The 21281-nt window shown below is 41.7% G+C and overlaps 1 protein-coding gene across 1 annotated transcript; it reads right to left on the reverse strand.

Moving 5' to 3' along the window:
* Window positions 1-126: 126 nt before the first annotated feature.
* LOC118178311 (aldo-keto reductase family 1 member B10-like) lies at window positions 127-10468 on the reverse strand. The gene is made up of 10 exons (XM_035346733.1): window positions 9715-10468; window positions 8931-9098; window positions 7805-7921; window positions 7012-7089; window positions 6011-6133; window positions 3383-3489; window positions 3144-3225; window positions 1970-2053; window positions 1040-1122; window positions 127-684 (listed from the first exon to the last, which is right to left on the reverse strand). The coding sequence occupies exons 1-10, from the start codon at window positions 9781-9783 to the stop codon at window positions 642-644; spliced, it is 954 nt and encodes a 317-aa protein (XP_035202624.1). The 5' UTR covers window positions 9784-10468; the 3' UTR covers window positions 127-641.
* Window positions 10469-21281: the final 10813 nt, after the last annotated feature.

Raw genomic sequence — 21281 nt, forward strand, 5'->3', positions numbered from 1 at the left:
CCTTGTACAGAAAGCATAGGAGCCCATTACTACCTGTATGAAAATTCAAAAACCAAACTTCAGGAATGTTTTAAAATAATTAGTCACATCAAACGATGTAAGCATTACAGTGACAAAGTTTTGTTATTATTCAAACTTTATTTTTGGTTTTCTTGTTATTTGTATAAAATTTTAAAGCATTAATGATTCACACCATAAAAATCACAACTATGTAAAAAGCAAAGTAATTAAAGACAATGTTCTCCGACAGCCACTCATAAGCCAGTAAGACTTACTGCACTGAAAACAACATTAAAAAAAATCTAGTTACTTACAAGATTTTGTTTATTTGTTAAACATGTCTTTAATTAAGGAAGACAAGGAGAAATGGAAATGAGACATTCTTTATATATATATATATATATATATATATATATATATAAACCTATTAATCAAGAACAGATTTCTGCTAACCCTCTCAACAAAAGACCCATCCCCATTGATGCATTCTTTCTCCAGCTAGTGGTCTCCTCCTAAAACAGGAGGACAAGTAACCACTTTTAATGATCATCAAGTACAAAAGAAGAAATCAGGACTCAGATACAGAGGACATTTTCTAATCTGGAAGGAGATACATGGAGGTCTCGCAGAAACCACTGGTGTTAATATTCTGCTTTGAATGGGTAGTCCTTATGATTGACAGCCCTGCAAAGAGAAATAACTTGTTTTTATAAGTTGTAGCAAGCATTTTCAGCAGCATTTCTCTACTGTAGTGTCCCTCCCCTCATGCCAATGTACTCAAGTTTTGCAGCTGACAGCTCTCATTAATTTGAACACATGCTTGTGAACAAATACACACACAACACCAAGATGCTGAAGGGAAGGTCCTGAATGACTCGCCTTCCTGATGTCAGTTCCAGGACGTGTCTCATTACCTGGAGTCCAAGGTTTAAGATGAGAGCTCTCTCTAGTTTTGGTCAGGTATGCTTTCAAGGTACAGGGGGTGAAAATACAGACATAGATAGGCCTAGTGGATAATATAGGATAATGAGGAACATACTGGGCTGCTGGAACTGCCCTCCAGTTCCTGTTAAAGCTGAGGATGACATCCATCTCCTTCTTAGACAGCTCAAAGTCAAACACCTAGCGGAAGAGAAAAAAAGAAAAAGGAAGAAGAAAAGGCTCTTTTTAGTTAGGTTCATAGGTAGTGAGACACTAAGTGTGCTTCCAGAATGTATTATGACTCAAGGTAAGAACACACTGCAACCACACTAGTGGTAGTTAAGAAATCCTCTTATTTCTCAGCCAGATGTCAATTCACCGATTAGTCCTTTTCTCTCTGAGATGCTGTTCAGTTGCGGGTACTTGAATGCAAACACCACTTCTGTTTGTGTTGTAATGCACCGACAGAGAAAGTAGGTGCTAAGGGCTGATTACTCAGTGTGTAAGGACTTCCTGGATACCAACTGCAAATTATTGTCTTGCAGTTGATGTCATTTAAGAATTGTTGCTAGTGGTTAAGAGAAATGACTACAAATTATAGTGGCATGAACTGAAAGTAACAGATCTAAGAAAGTAACTATCTAAGATGCCATGTCTTCAAAGCAAGCATCCAGCTGACTCTCCCTGCCAAGGGAAATCACAGCCTCAAAGTGAGACAAACTGCTAATGAGTCTGGTGTTTGCAGTTTGTTCCTTTATGCCCCAAAGCAGGATTCACTAAGTCTCCCAGAGGGGAAACCCCAAACTGGGATTCCACTTCCAGCGTTGTAGATCTTCAAGCACCCTGGTGTAAAACATTTCTCTATTGGTGATTGCAAGATGCTTTTCCCCACAGAAAAAGTTGTGGTGGGTAGTACTGAGCCCTGATCTGTACATCTCTGTGCTCCCCTTCCAATGACTCTTGGATGCTGCCTGGAAACATAGAGGGGCAAGGGTGTGGGTGACTATGCCATGTAAATAGGTGGCAGCAGTCCCAGTGGAAACTTCACCTTTATGTTTTCCTTAATGCGCTCCACTTTGTCAGACTTGGGAATGACAGCCACATTCCTTTGGATGTTAAACCGGATCAGGACCTAAATAAGGACAAGGAAGATTATGAACATAGGGGTGCGAAAATATATATATATATATATATATATATATATATATATATATATATATTCAAATGCATTTTGTGCATTTTCTCTCTTTTTTTTTTTTTTTTTTTTTCATTCATAAACCCATTCCTCTTTCTACAACCACGTTTACTCTTTGGAAAACTACAAGATTGCACAGAGAAGTTTTGATGTTTCAGCATTTGCTGGCAGTCTACTGAAAAACTATCAATTGTTTCTACATATTGGCTTCTCAATTATTTTTTTATTTTGTTTTCATTTGGGGGAGGAGAGAGGCGGGAATGGTGATGCTTCTGGCTTGTATTACATTGGTGCTCAGACCAAATGTGCACAATTGTTTGGGGCTCATAGGTAAGTACATAACCTAAGTTAAGCTTTCTGAAGTCTTTAAATGGAAAAAAAAAATCTGAACTTTTAACCCTCAACAGAGGACTGTTGAGTGCGTTTTTTGCCTTCTCTGATCATCTTAAAAAATGACTATGGTTTATTGCCTGTGAACATGTGGATTTGTTTGAAATGCAATTCCTGTCCACTATGAGCAAGATCTCTTTAGTGGGTCTAACAAACCATAGAGAAAAGCATTTCACCTTGACTAATCAAGCACCTTTCAAAGACTCTGTGAAGATGAGCAAACAGCAAGCAATCAAACAGCTCTGCAAATTACTTCTGCTTCTCTGAAGAGTAACTTAGCTGGAGAAAGGAATAATGTGTTGGTTTGATGATTTGTAAGTAAATCTCAGAGGAAAGGGATTCTCAGAGAGTGAGCACTTCTCCCTGGGAGCAGAAGAAATCTCCCTAGGAAAGGGGACACTTGAGGTAAGCTCATATCATTGTGATCAACTGCTTCAAGCTCAATACTCGACATGAATTACCAGGTGTTTTCTATGAGACATGAATGCTGTTAAGAACAGGGGCAGTATGAAGAGTCAAGTGCAGTTCAACCCCACTGTACTGTATCCTTAGAGAAGGCAGCATCTGCAAAGACCGGTCATCAACTCCTACAAATGTCTGAGGAGGAGAAAGAGTTTGCTCTGACATCCCCACTTACCTGGGCAGGGGTTTTATTATATCTAGCTGCAATCTCTTTAATCTTAGGATCCTCCAGCAGCAGGGGTTCCCCTGGCTTGGCCCTAATGAAAGCAAAAGCCAGGTATTAGCTACCACATTGATGGTAGAAAGGTATTAGCATTTTTCTCATTGTAGCTACATTATTTACATGCTCTGCCACAAAGATTCAAGTTGCAAATTCAGTCATCTTTGTAGAGAAAGACTGTTATGCTTTCTTACCATGGCCGGTTTGGAGAACCCAGGGGACTGTATGCAGTCACAGCGATCCCTCTGGATTGACAGTACTTGATCAGCTTCTCCTGGGTCAGGTACGGATGGCATTCGATCTGAAACACAGAAACCTGGTGGTTGGCATGGAGGCAGACTGCATTGGACTCCAGAGTACAAGATTTGAATTCCTCTTGGGTCACAGACAATGTGAAGAAAAGGTTCCCAAGGTCATGATTAAAATCTATCTTTTAATAATTTTAATAACATTTTAAGTGTCACAGCAATATCTAGAAGCTTAACTTAATCTAAGGGAGAAGTAAGTCTCCCTCATGCCACATACTACACAAATATGAGCAATAGATGGGAAGACTGAAAGTGCAGGATATGTGGCAAAAATTGGGAAATCAGTCTTCCTGGACTAGTCAAGAGAGCACGACTGCATCTTCAGAGGGGCTGCTCAGAATACCTGTAGTTAGGTTTCTGCTCTGAGTCACCCAACCTCAGGGAGTCTCCCTGATTCCCAAAAAAAGGTGAGGGAAATGAGCTTCCCCAGCTTAGCCCTTCTGGACATCCTCCCCATCCCTCCCCTGAGGATTTGGTATGTGAATAGACAAAGAAGCCTGCATCCTGGTTGCTGCTTTGCTTCAGGCTCCCTGACCATCAGAAAGTTGCTTCAATCTGTGTTTTGGCTGCTGAAATCCCTACTCAAATACATGGCATGGGTCTTGCTTCTTCTTTCTTACAGAAGAAGCATGATATAAAGTTTAATAATCTTTTACATGTGTATAAATTTTCCTGTTTTCCTCAGTTTGAAGCCACTGCTTCAAAAATAATGCATTTATGCAGTGCTGCTGTCTAGTTTTTGGTTTTGGTTTTGTTTTTTTCAGAGAAGACTTCTGAATTTCATGTTAAGTTACTCCATTTAAGTTATTTAAATACAGCAAGATTACATAAAAATGAATGCAGTATAGAAAGGAGCATGCCCTTCTATCAGAAGCACCATGTGTTATTACAGCTTGGAAACACTGCAGAAGGTTTAGTCACCCTGGGTATTGGATTGTAACAGCAGCATGGCAATGACCTAGTTTAAGGTATCTATCAGATCAGGGCTATAGTAAATACCTAACCTTGGCTGAGTGCTACAGCTATATAATCACTGTTTCTGGTATAGAACTGTTTCAGGCAGAAGGGCTGTGGAAAATGAGAACAGTTATGGTTGCAGGTGAAGAATCAAAAGGAAAGAGTCAAAGTCTGTTTTCCCAAAAATGACCACAGTCAGGCTGAACAAGTCTTTTACATACAACCAAACACATGCGCACAAGTAGAAGATGCCGATAATTATACTGTTGCCTCAATTATGAGTTAGAAAACTGCCCCAAGACATTATGAAGCTACCAAGTTTCAAGCCACAGCACTCAGAATGTCTTGCAAGCAGATCTTTGGAAATGATTTCCTTAACTGGGTTGCAATGGGAGCCTGTGTGGGGATGCTGCTAAATTTACCCTAAGTACAGCCACATGCCTGTGTCTGTCTATGCTGTGTAATATAGCTCCATGCACATATCCAGCTGTTTCTACATGCTATAGCTTTGTTACAAGGCAGTCACATTAAGTCCATGTGCAGCAGCTTATTCAGACCTGAACTTGGCTAGGCAACTACTGCAGTGACAGCCTGTGGCATAAGCACATCCATGGAGAAGCAAACTGGAGTCACAGCCTGAAGCTCTTTAAAGTGATGAAGTTGGTTCAGCATTTAATTTGGGTGTACCTGGGTCTGTCCCTACCAAAACACCCTAGCCCTAAATAAAATCCTCCCAAATCCTACTTCATCCTTCTGCCAAGCGTGGCCTCTGCACGTGCCAGCAGCCCCAAGCCTGGCAGTGCAGCAGTACAGGCAGCATCGTGCCAAATTGGACCCAGCGTGGGGATTTCCCTGGATGTTCCCAAGCTGGCAGAGATGAGCATTCAACACCCCCAGAGAAGTGCAAAGAAGATGCTTATAAAAGAAAGACTGAAGGTCCTGGTGCCCCACTGTCCTGAGTTTCATTCATTAATGAGCAGTGAGAACTTTTTTTTTTTTTTTTTTAAATAAAAAGCGTTTGCCTCAACCCTCCTTGTTCTAATGAAGTTTGGGTGATTTCTTTTGTGTTGAAAAATACATAAATCTGGTGAATGTGTTAGAGCATTCCTGTATATCCCCAGGCCTGCACAGTAGCTTCCTGTGGGGATTTTTCTGGTTATCCCAGTGCTGGAAGAAGTGGGCATGAGGCAGCTTGGGCTGTGACATCCATGTCCAAGTGGTACTTGGGAGTGTGTTAAGGGGATGTGTAACAGAGGTTCTATATAAGGTATATCACTGTTTTCTGATGTCTAAGAATGTTCCATTCTCATCTGTTTCATATTACTGTGATATGAGTAAGCCAAAATATTAATTTTTATATGGTATTATTCTCAAATCTCTACAGCATCATACACACACGTCTACAAAAAAAAAAAAAAAGTGTTTTGTGAGATCTGTCCATGGCACTAAAACTATTTAAAAGGTCGTGGCAGAAGTCAGCTTTAACAACTGAAGTATAGCTCAAATATATTTAGGCATATTCCAAGATTAGCTGACATCAGTGGAAATAAGTCTTACCTGGTTATTTACAGGCTTGTATTTTAGTCCTGGCTTGTTCAAGATTCTTTCAATCTGCTCATGGTTAAAGTTGGAAACTCCAATGGCTTTTACCATGCCACAGTCCACCAGCTCTTCCATGGCCTAATGAAGGAGGACAACAAATGTGTATTTATGGGGTGGTATTAACTGTCATGAACAGTATTTTATTTCACTAAAGCTAGTGACAAAGCAATAAACATCCCATAATAGATTAAATGACAGTATGTTCGATTTTAAAAATTTGCACCTTTGCACCTTGTATTATCTGTGTGCTTTATGTCCCGTTGCAGATGGGAAAGTAGCATAACCCTTTTGTAACCCTTTTGTAACGGGATGCAAATCTTTTGCTTAGGCTTCTCTGGGAGTCATTTTACTAGAGCTGCAAAAGCAGGGGATCTCCCCCCACCTTGTCCTAAGCCAGCACACTACCTCTGAGTTGTCAGAACGCAGTAGCGAAGGTGTTAGCCTAAACCCAGTTATCTCAGCATACTTCCTTGTGACTGTAATCTGCTATTGTAGAGAAAACTATGTATTTGCAGAGCTGCATAATTCACAGTCGTGCAAGTAGCAGGAGCTGATTCCTCTTAGTCCACAGGGAAAAGAAGATTGAAGAATGGCCTGAGATGCTGATGTCCAGTGCTAAGAAGTGTGAGAATTCCTTATCTGAATGAAACTCCCAGTAAAGTAACAGCCACGCCTGCATTAATCCATGCCTCAGTTCTGCCATTGTACTTATTCAAATATTGTTTTAGGGACAGCACCCACAGTGCTTGTGGGTTTGTCCTCTTTATTCACAGAGCAGACGTACCCCTTGCGCTCCTGAAAGCAAGAGGAAGCACCAGCTGTTTCTGGTCATGAAATGTAATTTTTTGTGCAACTACCCTCTGTACCCAAACCCATCCCTTAATTTCATGGTGCATGCACATTTCTGCTCCATCTTTAGTACTGACACATGCACAAAAGACCAAACATTAACATACCTCCCATGTGTCCAGAAAATCTGTATCACTGGGGATAGCCATACCCTTGTCATCTGTAGGCATCAGATCTTCACCAGCCTGTTATTTCAAGGCAGAAATCAGAGACTTAAAAGTTGCATTTCCTACCGCATACTAGGATTTCTGACTGGGAATTACAGGTAGTAAGTTAGTAGATTGTTTAAACATATCACATAACTAAAAATTATTCATGTTCCTCAGTACTCTCTTGGACAAGAGCCATACTTCTGCAAATCAATCAGTCCATACAAAGAGAGGGGGATTAGTAGTAAATATTTGAGTAATTTAGGCAGGTCTGGAGAGAAGGGAACAGACATTCCCATACTTTTATTCTAGAGTTTTTGTTTATTTTACACTGGTGCAGGCTGGGGGGCAAGTTCTTTCTGTATTGTGTTTCATTTCTTACAGTTGGTAACTCCAGATCAAGCCCACATCTCCAAAAGATGGTATGATCACACCAGTCTGGCCCAGCACAAGGCCATGATCCCAAACTCCATCATCCATTGGTTACACTTTCCCTGAAGACCCAGGGGGTTCATCAGCAATGCTCATAACCACAGCTATCTCAATCTTACAGGCATGGAAAGCCAGACCCACACTCTAAAATATGCTACTGCCTAATTACTGACCAAATGTTGGCTTCTGCCAGGTTCAGGGAAGAGCCAAAGGAACCATTGCATATCCTAGATGTGTAATAAAGATGGACGCAGCACAGATGAGAGAACACACCATGTTTCTACCCAGGTAAGGAGAAAAGAGGAATGTAAAGAACTACCTTAAATCCCATAGGGAAATGTATCAGGTAGAGGTCAAGGTAGTCCAGTTGCATTGCAGCAAGGCTCTGCTTGCACCCTTCCTTTACCATGGACTTCTCATGAAATGTGTTCCATAACTGTAGGAAGAAACCGAGCTCAGCTGTGACTCTGCAGCTCCTATTGTCCAGACCAGAGAAAAAGATGCTAATATTTCAATGGTTAATGTAGGACAAATATAACACAGATAAAGAAGTTAGTAGTGAAAAATAGTAGTTTCATGAAAAGAGATTTTCTGAACCAAATGTAAATCTCTGTCAGGTATACAGCAATATTTTTACTGTTACAGATTATTTACCACCCCCCCCCTTTTTTTTTTTTAAAAAGAAAAAAAAGGCTAAATTTCAAGTCTTGAGCACCCCATAACTGCCCTCTTTCTGTCCTTTTTATCTGACTACTTTGCCACTGTGAGGACCATTCTGAATTTTACTTCATTATTTTTGAAATGAAAATCCAATTGCTTAGGTAAAGGAACTCGCAAGTATTATTCAAATTAAAAAACTATTCTTTAAGTAAAAATAAGAGTAAGTGAGAGTTTTTTCTGCTCAATATTTTCTGGTTTTGCACATGAAAAATCCCAAGTCATAAGTTTTTTAGTTGACACGTTCTCACTTTTTGGTAACAAACATTGCTGAGACAAGTGGATAAGATGAGGGAATGGAGTACATACACAGAAAATACTTGAGATTAAGTCCTATAGTTGAATTTCTATTCTCTTTTAGGATTACTTTTTCTACATGACACCATTTTCAATGTCTTGCACATCAGTAAGTAGCACAGCATCTTTGAATTCAGACATCTGATTTGTCTGTTCTTCCTGATCCTTCTAGGGTGCACATATATGAACCTTCAGTAAACGCAATAAAATTATTAGTTTAGCAACAACCATACTATATTTTCAAAGTTTTCAACATTTCCTAGTAAGGTTCAGTCCAAACTGCAAACAAAGAATGGAATTTATAGCCTGCAACAAGCTAATCATGAAATGAGTATCAGAGAAGGGAATAGGTCCTCAGGGTACTTTATGGATGAAACAAGGGTTTCTCTACACGAAAAGCCAAATGCACCAACATTCCTGCATCCTCTTACCTTAGTGACAATGAAGAGATCTTCCCTCTTCACAGCTCCCTCCTTGATCTTCTGCTGGACTGCATTTCCTATTTCATGTTCATTCTGGTAGAAGTAGGCGCAGTCGAGGTGCCGGTAGCCTGCATCAATAGCATGCTTCACCACCTCTTCCACCTTTCCTGGAGAAGCCTGAAAGCAGACAACCAAACTATGAACTCTTCCATCGCCTTCTGCCAGCGCTCACTGCTGTGACAGCTCCACCAAGTCTCCCCTTCCAGCAGCTGCTGGAGTCTCCTTGTCACCTGCATTTAAATCAAATTTTAACTTCCTATTTTTGTAGGGAAAGGACTGCAATCCTGGGACTGGAGCAGAAAGCAGTTAGTGTCTGTGAGATGTTTTGACCCTACCCTTTGTAGCAGAATAACACGCAGTATCACTTCCCCTTATGTGCCCCCAGCATTACCCAAGCAGCTTTGCCTCTTTACCTTCCCCAAATCCTTCTCCACAAAGGCAGGTTGGTGACACAGGGCTCCCATCAAGTGACCCCATCCCACAGGGGTGAGCTGCAAGTGCCAGGGGATGAGGAAGCATTTGCAATCTACTTTATTCTTTTTCTCCCCGTTTTATTTTCCCCTCTTCATCCTGTTATACTTGTTACCTTCTTCCTTTGCTCCCCCCCTTCCAGCTGCCTGGTTATAGAAGTGCTGCAAGCAGACGCTGAGTCCAACCCGCAGACACCTTTCAGAGCAGCCCCCCCGCATCCTGATTTTTTTATCCACAGGAACCATGGCCCCCACCCCAGTACCTGCCAGGTGCCCAGCCCCAGGATGGGCATTTTCATCTTGTTGCTCAGCTCCACACAGGGGCTCGCCATGGTGTCAGTGGCAGGCTCCTCAGGCTGCCCGCAGGCATTTTAAAGCTGTCCTGGCCAGGCCTCCGCCTCCGCCTCCCTCCCCGCCTCCCCGGGCTCTCGCAGGGCACCGTCAAGGCTTTGGTTGGCTGCTGGGGATCTTTTATTTTACTTGGTTAGATTACATTGAGCAAGCCAGACGAAAAAAAGGCTGATTTAACGATGAACTCAGCACTTAGCACGCCATCTCTGGACGGCCTTTGTGTAGGGATGAAATGCTTCCAGAGCGCTGACAACTGAAGGCTGTGGGAAGCTCTGTGAGACTGGTGTGCCTCAGACATCAGGGGGCAGGGGTCTGGGAGGGCTGGGCTGTGCAGCTGGCAGTCAGATCCAGGCAGGATTTACTTCAAATGAGGAAGCTGAGGGGCTTCAGGTTGGAAGCCAAGGTGAAATCCAGGCCACCATACCCATGGGAGGGTTGCCCAGGGGGAACAAGAGAGGTTCAGCTTGGGCCTCGCTTATATGGTGCCAGCTTTATCTTTCCTGTGCTGTGTTTGTCACAGTGGTACCTGACTGCCTTTCAAGGGGTGCCATCAGTGCTGACTGCTTCCAAGAGTGATGCAGTTTATTTATATACATTAATACAGGTTCAGAGACCTGATGTTAAGCATCAAAACAGTGGTCCAAATTTGCAGTGGGTTTTATCTCTCTAGGCCTACAGGAGGCCCCTGCCTCTTGTACTGTAGGGGCTTTCAGCACCTACTTTAACCATAATGTTATCTCATTTCTCAAAACAGACTTTCTGATCACCTTTGAAACTGCATGAATTCTTTCTGTGTCTTCTAAACACTTCCAGCCAAAATTCTACATTATGTATTGAATTCCTTCCACTTTCCCATGTGTTTCTATTCAGAGCACGTTGATGCAATTACAGAGACCAATGTCTCTATGGTGTAAGTTCTTTTAAGCTTTTATTTTTTGTATTTTATTACTCCAAATCCAAGCAATGACAAAACTAGACATGGATGCAGACACCGGACACATTTTAATCAGAAAAGGAATTATCTCCTGGGGCAATTAAAAAGGCAACATGTCTCAGACATGGAGCATGAGACGTGTACAGGAGATGCTAATGGTCCACTGCCACTCACCTGGCCCCATCCTTGTCCTGTGACCCCCCGTGGGTGTCAGTGCTCTGCATGGCCAGTGGCACACGTTACAGTAGGGGAGGGCTGGCTAATTGTGGTGCTGGGGTCCCTTCCCCTTTTATGATTTGTTAAAATGCTGGGTGGAGGGGGAGGGAGGAGGATGCAAGAGGTGTGAGTAATGTGACAGAAAAGACAGAGCAAGACTTCCACAGACAAACAAATCTGCAGAGATTTTGTAAATTCAATAATGGTACATCTATTTTAAGGCCAGAAAGAGCCACACTACTCTTCTGCACTGACCTCTGATGACAATGACAAACTTTTACACCCAGCCTATGATATATACCTGTTGCTTAAATTGTTATTAAAGACTCTTGGGTGCTATAGAACTAAAATCATGTAAAGAACAGATTGGAAAGTGTTGAGATTGAGCTATAGCTTATCTTTAACTACATCAACTCTTGTTCTGAAAGGCATAAATGGCCTTTTTTTTTTTTTTTTTTTTTTTTAAACGTGGTGTCTAGCCATGGTCTTTAACACTTTTTCTCTCCCTAAACGCATCTTCTATGACCTGAGTTTTCCAGATTGACAGTTTTAAAATAACATTCTTCTGCAAAACTAAGAAGTGGTGGCTGGTTTTGATCAATTCAAAATTATTTGTAATTTGGATGTTTCACTTCAGGTTCAAGCCAGCCCTCTCTGTGAAAACATGTCCTAAGCTTTTATGCACTTAGCCAGTCTGACATAAATGCATACAGATCAGCCGAAACAGATGATGTCCAGATTTTCCTCAAGTATTATCTGTCTGACTAAACTCTGCTTTCTCTTTGATCAAATTTTTAGCTACATGATATATGTGTATGTATTTTGCTCTGAAACTGTGACTGACTGGAATTATACTGTAGCAAATCACAAACCTTCAATTTGTGTGGCTCTCATCCCTTCTCAAGGAGACCTTGCATTTTAATGCACTTTGGAGGTTGACCTCCATGTCACAAACCCACCTCAGCACAGTGGGGGGGGGGAGAGGGGGTGTCCCTGTTTTGAGGGCTTGCTGACTCACTGCATATTCTTGTGTCAGGCTGCCCATTTCCTAAGCACCCTCCCCATCAGTTCTTGGTCACAAGCCCAACCACACCAACAGCCAGATCTTCCTCAGAGAGCTTGAATGGAGAGAGAAGCCATGGAAATCCTCACTTTTTAATAAAGAATTGCATTCCCAAAAGCATCAGAAACAGTTTGTACAGAAAGAAGTGAATTAAATTTGCTGTGTAATGTGACTACTGAGGAAAGGAGGAGAAACAAGGAATTAAGAGCTGCTGGCATTGCAGGCACTTGAAACAGAAGGGATACAGTGTGTGGACCTGCTTGAAATAAATCTGTGTGCATTGAGAGGGGCTGAGCGGATGAATTTGCCATGGGTGTCTCATGGCTGTGAGCCCCATTTCACCACATGGGACACCCACAAACTGTAGGACAAAGTTCAGCTTGCTGCTCACCTTAGCTAATGCATAGGTGTTTGTGCCCTTTTTTCTTAAGATAAGATTGTACCCATAGATGTGGATACAATAAGATACAGGTACATGAGTAATTCTCTCTACCTCCTGCTTCTTTAACATTTGGGCCGGTTGCGTGCTGGCCAAGAACGGCCTCATTGCTACCACCACAGGGAGCCTGGGGAGAGCAGCTGCGGACATGGTGTCCTGTTCCCTTCTGCTGCTCCCCAGCCCTGCCTCCTGCCTGGGAGGTGTAATAGGTGCTGGGCTATTCCCCAGCTGGGGGCTTCCCAAGAACAGCTGAGCACCAGGAGGTGTTTTGGGGCACCCAGAGGTGCTCTGGAGAGCAGGGCATGCAGCGGCATTGCCGTAGGAGAGAAGCAAGGTGGGGCCTGCAGCTGATCTGGCCTGCAGGGCTTCATGGATTTGCAGTGAACTTCCTGGGGGCCAGAGAGGGGCAGAGAGAGATTTTGGCAGCTCAGGAGGCCTCAGCACGTGTATGGCTGGTGAGATCTCTTGAAAGCACAGTTACATGTCCGGGCTTCTCTGCTTGGGCGTTTCTGTTCTATTTAACCTGATTGCTTTATCTGTTTGGACAAAGATAACTCCCATATTTACAGCATTGTAAAACCTACCTTTATGGGAGCTGAAAAGCCTTCCAATTATTTCTTTATTTATTTTGTTCTGGACACTGTATAGGTGAAGACTGAGGCCCTCCCACCTCAATGTTTAGCTGAGTCACGGTGGCTTTGCTCCCTGCAGAGCGTGGCAGCTCTCCCAGAGCGCTCTGCCACACTGTCCTGTGAATCAGCATGTGCAGACGCAGGAGCTGACTCATTGGTAACCTCGCAAAGCGAGGCCATGGCTTTCAAGGCGCTGCTGCCTCCCCACTGGATGTTCCCTGGAATTTGATTTTGAGTTGTCCTTCCTGAAGAGAGACATTCAGGGCTGCAGTTTGTTTAAAGATTGAACTTAGTGGTCCAGTTCCCATCATTGCGATGGATCAATTGCAACGATAATGAAATGACAAATATGAAATAATGAATAGTAGGAATGTACTATTTGTCATTTATATTTTAATGAAGCCTAATGTTTTCTGGGAGTCTAAAAACCTTCTGGGCATCCTTGCAGAACTTTGTGAGTGCAGACTGAGGCACAGCCACAGAATCACTGAATGCCTGAGGTTGGAAGGGACCTTTGGAGGCCATCTGGTCCAACCCTCTGCCCAGGCACGGACACCTACAGCCACTTGCTCAGGACCACATTCAGGCAGCTTCTGAATATCTCCAAGGAGAAGACTCCACAGCTTCTCTGGGCAACCTCTCCGTGTATTCTGTCAACTACACAGTAAAGGAGTGCTTCCTAATGTTCAGACAGAGCCTCCTGTCTTCCAGTTTGTGTCCACTGCCTCTTGTGCTGGCACTGGGCACCACTGAGAAAAGTTTGGCTCTGTCTTTGCACTCCCCCTTCAGCTGTTTCTACGTATGGGTGCAGGAGGGGGCTGGCCCACAGGAACAGTAAACTTGGCAGTGGTTTCCAAAGCATGTCTCTCACCTCACTGAGCCTTCACCTGCAGCTGGTTTTGAGTTTGCTCTCTAGCTGAACAGCTGCTGTAGCCATGTGCAGCTGCTGTTCAGCTGTGAATTCAGCAGGTGTGTGCTTTGTGCTCGTTTAAAGACGATGAGCACTTTTTGCTATGTGGACAGTAAGCTGCCTGCTGTAAATCTCCTCTCCTGGTTGGGGGAGGCCAACAGAAATGCTGAGGGTTCAGCCATGGCTGACCTGAAGAAAGAAAGGTGTGGTTGTGAGTGGGTGTGGACCTCTCACTCTGTATCAAGTCACACTCCGCTGCCTGTGAATGCTCTCTAGGATAGGAGCATGGTGCTGAAACTTGTCAGGACACCTTTTTTTTTTTTTTTTTTTTTTCTTTCTTTCTTTCTTTCAGGAAGAAACGGTTACCGGGAGATCTGCCAGCTTTCCTGGGTTTGTAGCAAAGCAAGGGAAGACTTTAGGACAACCAACTTTTCTGTTGGTTTGGTGGGTTCTGAGAGACCTGTCTCTGTGGTGGGTTTTGAGCCTACTGCATGGGCTCCTGGGCTGAGACGCTGGGTTTGCAGGCTCTCTGGCTCTGTGTTTTATTGTTTGCTTTTGTTTGTTTTTAGCTCAAATGCTTTTTCTATGTGTTTTGATAGACAAAGTAGCATAAGTGTATTGTGCTACTGTTGACTTGAAGCCTCTGGGCTCCTGCTTAATTTTGCTTTTGGATGACAGCCATTTTTCAACTATTTTACCCATCTTTCTGATACATGGGTGGCAGGAATTATTTTTTTCCCTATCTTTTGGGATCTGAAGTGAAGCCTTTTCAAGTGTGTAAAAGGCCAGGTGCTGATCAGGTTTATAGATCTGTAGAAATAGTCAAGGCTGTCAGTACTTCAGTACTTTTTTTTTTTTTTTTTTTTTTAACTGTCTCTTATTCACCTGTACAATCTCTTGATTACTTTTGGTGCCCATTTAATGTGGGTTTATGTTATGGCTGTGCTAAGAAACAGTGCTGCATAGCAGGAGGCTGTTGCAGATCACCTTGTGTTTTGTTTCAGCTGAAGGGATCCAACTTGTGCATGGCAAGGCTGCTCCACGGTAGTAAGCGATGAGGCATGGGTAGCGGTGGTGGTCACCTGAATCACCTCACAGGTGATTCAGACCTTTCTGATCTGAATGCCAGAACTCATGTAGAGTTTGCCTGCAGCAAGCACAAGCCAAGTAGCCTGAGAATAGGAAGAGGTTGGACCATTTTTTTCAGATCTACAGGGTAAATAAACTGCAGGACCTCCTCTCTGGGAGGGTGTTCATAGCACAGGCTGCACCTGAGGGTTTGCTCGAGAGAAAGAAGGCTGCTAGGAGATAACCTGGGTCCCAGGCCCCAAAACAGAAAGGATCCAGTAGATGGATTTGCTTGCAACAACCTCGTGTTCATTAAGAGGAGCTGAGTGGGTGAACCTGCCATCAACCCTTCACTGCTGTGAACTTTTCACCCCCACAGGGCACCCACAGTTGTGGGTCAAAGTTTAATGCTCTCCTGTCCTGAACTAGTGCATTTTATCATACATGTTTATGCATATCCTTAAGATAAATCCGTTCCCACAGATATGGATACTGTAAGATACAAATACCTAAGTAATTCTCTTCCTCCTGCTTGTTTAATATTTTGACCAGGTGTGTCCTGGCCAAGAGTGGCCTCAGTACTAAAAAAAACAATCCTGCAGAGAAGCACCTGTAGTCTTGGAGAGCATACATTTCCTTCTGCTGGTCCCCAGCCATGTCTCCTGTTTGGGAGGTGTAATAGGTGCTGAGCAGAGGTTCCCTGTGCTTGCTGGGGCCTTGCTGTGAGCTCAGTGCAGCCTAGGATGAGTTTTGGAGTGTCTGGAGAATATCTAGAAAGTAAAAACTAGTGAGCAGGTCTTTCTATCTTCTCTTCACACAACATAGCGTCTCCTCTTTTGGTGTTCAGAGGGAGCTGGAGAAAGTCAGCCCTTGATGATGCAGATATGATTTTATTTTATTGGGTGGCTTAGGGTATCTGCTTTGTTGCTTTAAGAAGAGTCTGAGTTGAGTGGAGGCAGATGGAGGTGGCTGTCCCCGATGCTGGTTTGGTGGCTGCCCAGGAGGGGCAGGCTAAAATGGGCTGCAGGGTAAAAGTAACCTGGAAAACTACTGAGCTGGCAGGGAGCAGCTCACACTTGTTTATACAGTCTTTATACTTCTGTTTTATTTAATTGTCTTGTCTCTATAGAAAAAGATAAATATTGTTGTAAACACCCTAATAAAACCTGCTTTTATGGGAGTCTAAATGCCTTCCAGGATTTTTTTTCAATGCTCATTATGGGTGAAGGTCGAGGAGCATCCACCCCAGCACGGTAGCTGAGTCACAGCCTCATCATGCCCTGGCAGGTCCCCAGGGGCACCTAGCCGTGCCAATCCTCCATCTGCAGCATGTGGGTGCAGGAGGGAGCTTGCCTGCAGGAATGCTAAACGTGGCAGTGGTTTTTCAAAGCACGGCTCTCGCCTCGCTGTGCTTTCACCTGCTGCTGGTTTCTAGGTGGCCTTCCTGTAGGATGGTTGTGGCAGTCAGCGAAGCCAAATGAAGGCTTGTTTATTGCTATAAATTCTGGCACTCTTATTTATTTTTTAGTTATTTTTTTGTTATTCTTGTATAATACTATTAGTTTATTATTTTATGCTCTGTGTGTTATTATACACTCTGACACTCCTGGTCTTTGGTGTATTTTTGAGTTGCTGTATTTTTTCAGCTTTTCTTTAAAAGCAAAAGTAAACAAACCCCCAAAAGTTATAGCAGGAAATGTCTGCTTTACTGAGACAGAACTACTTCTAAGGCTCTTACTTCCACCATGTCATGCTTATTGATCTGGCAACGTCAGGGTGAAGCAGCTCATCAGCAGTGATGAAATCTGGGTATGTGAGCCAGATGTTCTGATTATTGCCTTCTTGAGTGCAGTGGACAAAACACAAATTTTACAGTATGTCATTGATTTTTTTCAGTACTTAACAATGTTTCCTACTTGAAGAAGCTGCCTTTGGGTTACCACTTTCAGTTACCTGTGAGACACCAGTTTCACCAACACTGAAATGCAAAATTTCACCAAATCTTGAAGACCAGGGATAGAAATTCATTGGACTTGAATCACTGAGATCCATTGAATCTAAAGCCAAATCAGTATATCATGTTTTCCCAAAGCCTTGCATTAAATCCTTTGAAGGCTTTCTTCAGTTCAACAGTTGCATAGCGTGACTGCTGTGTGTTCCTCCCTGTTAGGGCACCTCATCTCTTTCTTTCCCCCTGTAAATTTTGGAGCTCTGTTATTGCAGTTCATTTCAGAAAAACAAGCTGAGACAGCATCTTTGATCTGGTAAAGTACCATGACAGCTCTGATTGCCTAAGCTAAGCAGTACAAAGGGAATGGAGCACCTGGTCATGGAAGAGAGTTTTGGAAAGTTGCCATCTGTGAGGAAACGTGCTTGTTTGGCTTGTTTTGGCATCTAATTCTAGATCTTTGCACTCTGAAGCATTGATAGTGATTGTCAGATGTGTCAGCTCAGCTTAACACAGTTATTTCTTATTGCTTTCTACAGCTACCTGAAAGGAAGTTGTGGGGAGCTGGGTGTCAGCCTCTTCTCACAAATAACTAGTGATAGGACTAGAGGGAATGGCCTCAAGTTGCGCCAGGGGAGGTTGAGGTTGGAAATGAGGAGACATTTATTCTCAGAAAGAGCAGTCAGGCATTGGAACGGGTTGCCCTGGGAGGTGGTGGCATCACCGTCCCTGGGGGTGTTCAAGGAAAGGTTGGACGTGGTGCTTGGGGACATGGGTTAGTGGGTGACATTGGTGGTAGGGGGATGGTTGAACCAGATGATCTTGGAGGTCTTTTCCAACCTTAATGAACCCATTGCTGGGTGGATCCAATAAAGTTGTCTGAGAAGATATTTACATTTAGAAACTGGAAATCTTTTTTTTTTTTTTTTGATGGCTTAGATAATACCTAATAAAAATATTAATGCCTTCATTGTTGCTACATGGAATTGACAGTCTTTTATTTAAAGGCATTATTAAAATAGAACCACTTGTGTTAAGAGGAATACTTAAAATGACAAGTTAACCATGTTTATGTAAACAGTTGTTTACTTTTATTATGCTATTTCACACAATCTAAATTTCGCCTTTCAACAGACGTGTTTTTACACTAGACTTTTCTAGAATCATAAACATGTTGGTATTTATATGTAAAGAGGAACAGTCCTCTGACTCTTTGCAGATCAGCTTTCAACCGCAATTTTGCAGCCTAGTTAGGCAAAAGAAGAGGCAATTCAGGATAGGCACTATGACAATTTTATTTTCAAGAAATCAAACTATCAGTAGAGCTGGACTGTGCTACCAATGACATCATGCAGAACATACCTTTTAACCAGCCTTAGGAAGAACAGCCAACTTCTTCATTCTTTAAGGAAAGAGGAAAAAATGGTATTTTTTCCACTAAGGAGATTATTTTACTTGTTTATTTTGGGTGTCTTTGTTCTTCTTTTATATGTTAGAAGTATTAGAAAGTGTGAGAAACTCACTAGTATTATGAATGAATGAAGCTAACAGGCCATACTTTCCTCTTGATTGCTGGCAAGAGGTCCTGCCATTGTTCCCTCAATTTAGGCTTATTTTATTCTTGATCCTAAAGCTAGTTCTGTAGCTGGAGATGTGGTCAGACCTTCCTAATATATTAATGTTGCTCCTATAGCATTTTAAGATTACCAGGATGTCAACCATGAACCTAAAAAAAAAAAGTCTTATATTCCTAGGTCTTTTGGTTGTGAAAAGTTAAATTGCAATGTTTACATCTACTCCATATTATCTTCTAAGTATTCTATACCTCAAAACCATGAACAATTAATTCTTCCTTAGCCTGATAATTCATAAAAGTTAATAATGATGCTTTAAAAGAATGACATTATAACAGATCTTAAGTGAGAAGAAAGTGTAAGTATAACTGGTGGTGAAACTAGGAGAAGGCTTAGGAGAGATGCAGAAAAAGAGATAAGAGATAAAGGAGAGAGGTAGAAAAGGTATGGTGGTTGTACTCTTAAACAAATGTTTTTTTCATAGGAGTCCTCTAAAAGCAACAAAGTGCTTTAAAAATAAATTACTAGAAGCACAGTTTCTCTTAAAACTCACCATGTTTTATCATAGATCTTTTGCTGACATTGTTTTTTTATTGACGTCAATGGAGGTTTCAAAATCAATTGAAAGCAGATGTCTATTTTAAATACACATTGAAGTCATCAGCAGAAGTGATATACAGTCTTTCCCCGGAATACGCTTGATACTAGTCCAACATGTCTTTTCATCACAAATTTTTATCATCAGTCACTGACTTTGTTTATAGTTGCTGCAGTATAACATGTAGTAGGGCAGATGTATCAGATAAGGGTGCTTTGTGATATATAACCGGTATTACCAAATCCATCAAACTCACTTTCAATCTAAATACCGTATTATTTGTTTTGCTCTTTTGTCAGCCACAGTCAAGATTTTTCTCTTTTAATGTTTTAAAGGATAGCTCTCTTTTGAGAAAATAAAGTTCAAAACCCACTGACTTAATTTCTTATATCAATTTATATGATGTTTGTGCTAGTGTATTAGGTTGAATGATTTTTACTCAGTGAATTTTCATTGAGTGATTACACTGATACATTTGCTTAGTTTCCCATCTTGATCCCTTTTTTAGAATATGTATATATGTATGTGATATGGTGTTTGTTGTTGTTGTTTGTTTGTTTGTTTATTTTCTTTAGCTTAAAATCCTTTTTGAAATTACACTAGAAAAAGGTGTGCCTTGCCTGAAATCATCTTATCTATACAAGAAATTGTACGATTACTGCTATTTTTTTCAGTATTACAATGCATGGTCAAAAATGTTTCATGCCAAGTACTAAGAATTGAAATTAGTACCTGAAGAAGAAAGCCTTTCTAACAGTATATACTGAGGTACAAAGGATTACATTTAGGTAAGGGTAAATACTCTGTAGGTTTTGGTTACATATAACTGTTGTCTTATATCATAAAATCATTTGGGTTGGAAAAGACCTCTAAGATCCAACATTTAACCTAGCACTGCCTAATCTGCCGTTAAACCATGTCACTAACCACTACCTCTACACATTTTTTGAAGACCTCCAGGTATTCCCAAGTAGTAGATTTAAGAAGTCCATCAGAATAAGGCTTGTGGTCGCTGCTACATTGCCCAGAAAAAGTAAGTGCCCTGAACTCAGCTACTGGGACAACGCTCTCTACTCAGTTGAAGAATAAGGGGATCCTCAAATATATTTTTGAAATACATATCTTATATGGCTTGATTCTTGATGGAGAGCATTCAGGATAGTCTGTCAGGGGGAACACAGTCTTTCATCCATAAATACAGCACCCATAAATACTGCATTCAAAAAAGCCACAAAATCTCTGTTGCAGGAACTTGATATTATGCATACAGCTATTCTATTTTATTATAGGGTGGGTATATCTGCAGAGTCTTTATATCTCTCTGGACCTGCAGGTGGTGCAAAATCTCCACATAACGTACCTTGTAAGACAGTGTATTCTCCTTGTATGATTTGCTGCTCTGATAATTTATAGGAACAATTCATCAGCAGCAAGATCCTGGCTAGAAAGTTAGTGGTAGAAAAACGAGATAAAAGCATTTATTGTTGTAAGTGAGGCTCTTGTGATTTCATCTGCAATAATCCTTTATTTTTCAACATCCAAGTCCAGACTTTGAGCCTATTCTCTGCAGCCTAGTGCCTGTCTATTCTGTCCCTTTCTATCTCATCTCATTCTATAATAATATAATTTCCTCTGCATCTTGTTTTTCTTTTTTCTCCAGCTTTTATAATATATATATATGTAAAACAAAGATTTCTTCTTTTGGCTCCATTCCAGACTTGAAGGGGTTGCTTTACAATATGTTTAGACATACAGTAAACTTGCATATTGGTAAGATTTATGTGATGAACCTTTGTGCAGACAGGGATATGCCCTTATATTTTGGTCTCTGTGTCTGGTTAAGGAGATAATTTTGTTTTAAGCAAGTCGCATCAGTTTCCTGGCTGTGAAGGAGAAAAAAATCTTCAGTGATCAGCTTGTATGTCATTTTTGGGTTGATGGAAAAAGTTCAATATGGATGTCAAGAGGCAAAATGGATTTTGTTGTGCTAAGGCACAGTTTGTTATGTTCATTGTAGCTGTGGTTGATGGCGATAAGCAGTAGGAAGACCTCTTAGAGGCTAGTCCTGATCTTACTGGGAAAAAAAGAAAAAAAAAA

This window comes from Oxyura jamaicensis, chromosome 1 (genome assembly GCF_011077185.1).
Source record: "Oxyura jamaicensis isolate SHBP4307 breed ruddy duck chromosome 1, BPBGC_Ojam_1.0, whole genome shotgun sequence".
Classification (NCBI taxonomy): Eukaryota; Metazoa; Chordata; class Aves; order Anseriformes; family Anatidae; genus Oxyura; species Oxyura jamaicensis.

Bases quoted from the DNA above. Each gene is read 5' to 3' on its own strand.
- LOC118178311 (XM_035346733.1), bottom strand. From the start codon at position 9,783: ATGGCGAGCCCCTGTGTGGAGCTGAGCAACAAGATGAAAATGCCCATC. The intron at 9,099-9,714 runs GTACTGGGGTGG...GTCTGCTTTCAG, and splicing joins TGGGGCTGGGCACCTGGCAG to GCTTCTCCAGGAAAGGTGGA. The intron at 1,123-1,969 runs GTGAAGTTTCCA...CTCTTCCGCTAG, and splicing joins GCATTAAGGAAAACATAAAG to GTGTTTGACTTTGAGCTGTC.